At 33.5% G+C, this 4,442-nt stretch overlaps 1 protein-coding gene across 1 annotated transcript; it reads left to right on the top strand.

Moving 5' to 3' along the window:
- The first annotated feature begins 1,875 nt into the window (after positions 1 to 1,875).
- LOC149375314 (KRAB domain-containing protein 2-like) lies at positions 1,876 to 3,677 on the top strand. The gene is given in 3 exon segments (XM_089589233.1): positions 1,876 to 2,325; positions 2,389 to 2,592; positions 2,673 to 3,677. Coding segments are annotated over 3 exon segments (1,659 nt in total).
- The last annotated feature ends 765 nt before the right edge of the window (positions 3,678 to 4,442 follow it).

Below are 4,442 nucleotides of genomic sequence, written 5' to 3'. Positions count from 1 at the left end.
AACTTTTTATGATGAAAATGCTTTTTATGAGCAAATTAACACAAAATATGAAAAGTGAAACATTTTCTTATAGGTAAGACGTAAGCAAAAATAAGGCTGATGTGCCACCCCGAAAAAATAAACATAGATATTTATTATTTGGGGAGATTTGCTTCTGCTACTGACCACAAAAGTAGTACGATAAACATCAATTCATTCTTTTCTTATCAGTTTAACGACATAGTGCAACTAGAACATTAGACAAACTTCTACAATGTAATAAGAGAAGCAGACACATAGGCTGTAGAACACAACACAAATTAAACACTTACACTTACACAATTAAGACACTTATTAGTACAACAAACCTACGGGAAAACTACATTGCATTAAACCCAAACATGAGTCCCAGTAACTTAAAAAGAACAAGTTATCTGGAGGGATAGAGTTATTTGCATTACAAGTAACAACAATGATAACTACAGACAGAAAACTACAGAATACATTATTATCACTAATTTACTTAGCAACAAACGTACTTATATTTGATAGCGATCCAATTGAGTTACCTCTTTCTTAAAAAGGGTAAGAATGATATCTTAAACGAGAGGCCCTTCATAGGAAAATTTTTTTATCAGTTTACCAGCCAATCAATTAAAAGAAAAGGCAACTAAGGTCATAGTATGCTTAGGGCAGTTCTCATAAATAGGCGGATTCATAGTAGAACTAAAAAATATATATAGCAGTATTGGTTGCGTAGTTACATTACTAACAAAACTAAAAGTAGTGAAACAATACACTGATAAATCAGTTCAAAAATACAACAGCTGCGTTCAGAAAACATACGATCTAATAATAACCTTAGTAAATTAACAAGGGCGACTCAAACAGACTTGTACTGCAATTGCCATGATGACTCCCACACACCTTCTTTTTCCTGCAGTTTCTTTTATCTGCGCACGCTGCTTGGTATAATCAGCGTGCTGCTGGAGTTTTTTTATGGGAAACGGAGCTCTCTCTTGCACAGCTTTTCTTTATCCGCATGTGCTGCATTATTTTGATACCACAAGCAACTTTAACACGGACCTCTCTCTGCTTTTGATGCTTTAGTAACAGAAAGTTTTTTTTGTATAAGCTGTTTATTCTTATGCTTATGCTTATGTTGTATACAAGGTTTTTAGGGTAAAGAAATTTTTGATAAAAAATTAAAGTAAAAAATCATTTATAGAAAACACAGTCGAAGTAGTAAGTTAGTACCCTAAATATTAGTATATTTTGATTATTAAAAAACTGCTTTGTACATGATATTTAAAACATTATCCTGCAGCATCCAATCTTTTATTGCCTGAATATATCTTATGGCACATCAAGAGTTAATACTAAAGCTGTAGAATCGATATGGCAAATAGTCATTGGTAAGTTTTTCTAGGGCTGAAAATTTATACTCCTCGATAATAATAACTCTCAATGGAACGGAAAATAAGTAACCAACTTGTTTATTCTATGTTGAAAATAATTTCTTTCTCAAGACCCTTATTCCTTCCTAAACAAAAGTTACCATGGGTGCAAGACCTAAAAATGGACGTTTTAAAGAAAATAATTATTTAAGTCACCAATTTTGGAAAAGGTCAGTTTGAGAGGCAGCGTAGTTTAGTGTATATGTTACTGGCAAAGTGTATAATCAGGCATTCTATAGAATGCCTAACAGAGTTAAGCAAAGTATAAAATAAGTCTATATTTCACAATTTGCCTAGGCATTCTATAGAATGCCTAAGAGATACCCGGCAAAGTATGAAATTATCAACAAATACTAGCGTAGTGTTGATTAGTGAATTACTTCTCAGTTTGCTGTTTACTTTTGACGTACACGGTCGTAGTTTGAGGACTGGCTTAGAAATGGCTCAGGAAGCGAAAGAAATCATGAGGCAGCGTTTTGAGAATGAACTGAAATCAGTAGACAGCAAATTGAATTCGGTTATACTAAGTAATGTGAAAATCTTAGATCTAATAAAAGAAGTTAAAGAAGAAAAGTGCAAAGAGACTGGTAAATCTTCACGACATTTTTGGTTGCTGGAACACTACGATGTGCTAAACGTTGAAGGACGCGAAAAGTTAATTTTGCCAATTAGTGAAGCGAATGCTGATATTAAGTATTATTGTGCCATGGAAGATTCATTTGACGTACTGTATGATAGTCATTCGTCAATCGGACACGGCGGACGAGATCGAATGATCTATGAAATAAGTAAAAAGTATAAGAACATAGCACGTAATCAAGTTCAATTATTTTTGAATTTGTGTGAACCATGTCAACAGAAGAAAAAGGGAATCAAGAAGGGAATTGTGGTGAAACCAATAATTTCACACCATTTTAACTCCAGATGCTAAATAGATTTGATTGATTTTCAGTCTCAGCCTGACGGTGAATATAAGTTTATTTTCGTCTATCAAGACCTGATGACGAAATTTGTTGTTTTACGTGCACTTAAAACGAAAACGGCCGAGGAGGTTGCATCACAGGTTTCAGATATATTCCTTCTCTCTGGAGCTCCCTGTATTCTGCAAAGCGACAACGGACGCGAATTCGTAAACAAAATTATTGATGAACTAAAGGTAAATAAAGATAGTACAAAAATAAACACTTCTTCCTATTATGTTGTACGATTATCATTATGTTATTGTTATTGTTACAGGTCGTATGTCCTGGCTTCAATATTATTCACGGTAAGCCCCGACATAGTCAAAGCCAAGGAAGTGTCGAGCACGCCAATCAAGATATACAAAATATCTTAACGACTTGGATGCAAGAGAATAAATGTACTCGATGGAGTGCCGGACTAAAATTCGTTCAGTTTATGAAAAATAAAAGTCTTCACAGCAGAATAAAACGATCTCCGTATGAAGCTATGTTTGGGTGTGTTCCCAAGATTGATTTGCAAGACACACATTTGACGCCAGAAATTTTCGTTAATGTGACGGATGAAGAACAATTGGAGTCGATCCTCTCAAATGCAAAAGTGACGCGATCGACAAACGATATGCTAGTAGCAGCTGAAGCAACTGAAGATAACGAAATGGTTAATAATGTGAATTTGCATTGTATTGTTTGTGATTTTATTACTACCGACGATAATAATTGTATTGACTGTGAGGAACCATTGCATTTATCTTGCACTAAAAAGTTGAGTTACTTAAAAAATTTATGTTTTTTATGTTATAAAAAACTAGCTACAGAAAGAGAACTTGAAGAAGCTGTAAACAATATACAACATCAAGCAAAAAAAATGAAAATGATATCTGATAAGAAATTCGGACAAATCGAAATTGGTACGACGGTAAGAGTTCCAGTACCCGATGTAGATAAGGGTAAGGGTGACGCGCGTAATTTATTAGCTGTAGTTTTGGAAACAACTGACGACGGGTTTTACAAGTTAGGTACGCGTAATGGTAAAATCAAACAATTGGATGCACGATCGTAATTTAGTGTTTGTGAAGAAAATTTGATTCGTATTGACGAAGTCTCCGAGACTAAATCTTCGGTGCGAGCTATAGCAACTGCACAAAGTAATGGAACTGGGCAAGGAATAAGAAAATTTTCTTGCAAATTACGGTGTACGACAAAAAAATGTATATGTTTTAAAAATAACAGACTGTGTAATTCGCGATGCCATAAAAGTTTATCGTGTTGTAACAAATAAGTTTTTTTTAACCATATTAATTTAAATAGATCGTCTGTGAATAGTTTTGTAATTAGAATAAATGCATTTTTTCGATGTAAATGCAAATTCTGAGCCTCACATAAATTTACAATTAAAAGATTATCCTAAATTATTACTTTGCTGGATACCTCTTAGGCATTCTACAGAATGCCTAGGCGTTTCATAGAAGGCCTAAGCAAAGTGTTGAAAGAATCTCGTATTTCATACTTTGCCTAAAACAGCCCGGCATTCTATAGAATGCCTGAATTTCATACTTTACCAGTAACATATACAATGTATATAACTCGCTCGATGTACAGAGATATGATCGGAAAGGGTTATGGCAAGTGCATCTACCATTCTTAATTATAGATGGGTGCAATGTAAGATATTCTAGTTTTTTCAGTAGTCAGTAGCATAGTTCATTAGCATAATTGTCTTGCATGAGGTCTATATCTAGGTAATAAAAAAGTGTCTAGTATGAGAAAGTGCTCATCGTAAGTAACCGACTCATAATTGGTTTTATAACTTTTTAGCTATAGGTAGTCAAAAAAACACTTGGTTAGGCTCATTATTATTAGTTGTCATTACAATTATTCTGATGTAAATAGATGAACTTTTCCAAAAAGAATAATGAAAACGTGTTGTTTTTAAATTACAAGGACATTGATAAGATTCGTTAGTATGATAATTATTTTAATTTAATTTTTAATAATGTGATGATACTTAATGTAAAATCCTAGGACCCATTAATTATAACAATTT

This window comes from Copidosoma floridanum, unplaced genomic scaffold, assembly GCF_036245765.1.
Source record: "Copidosoma floridanum isolate Cflo_tuat_1 unplaced genomic scaffold, Cflo_Japanese_pri ptg000008l, whole genome shotgun sequence".
Lineage (NCBI taxonomy): Eukaryota > Metazoa > Arthropoda > Insecta > Hymenoptera > Encyrtidae > Copidosoma > Copidosoma floridanum.
The sequence above is the reverse complement of the archived record's forward strand: the minus strand, read 5'-3'. Positions and strand labels throughout refer to the sequence as shown.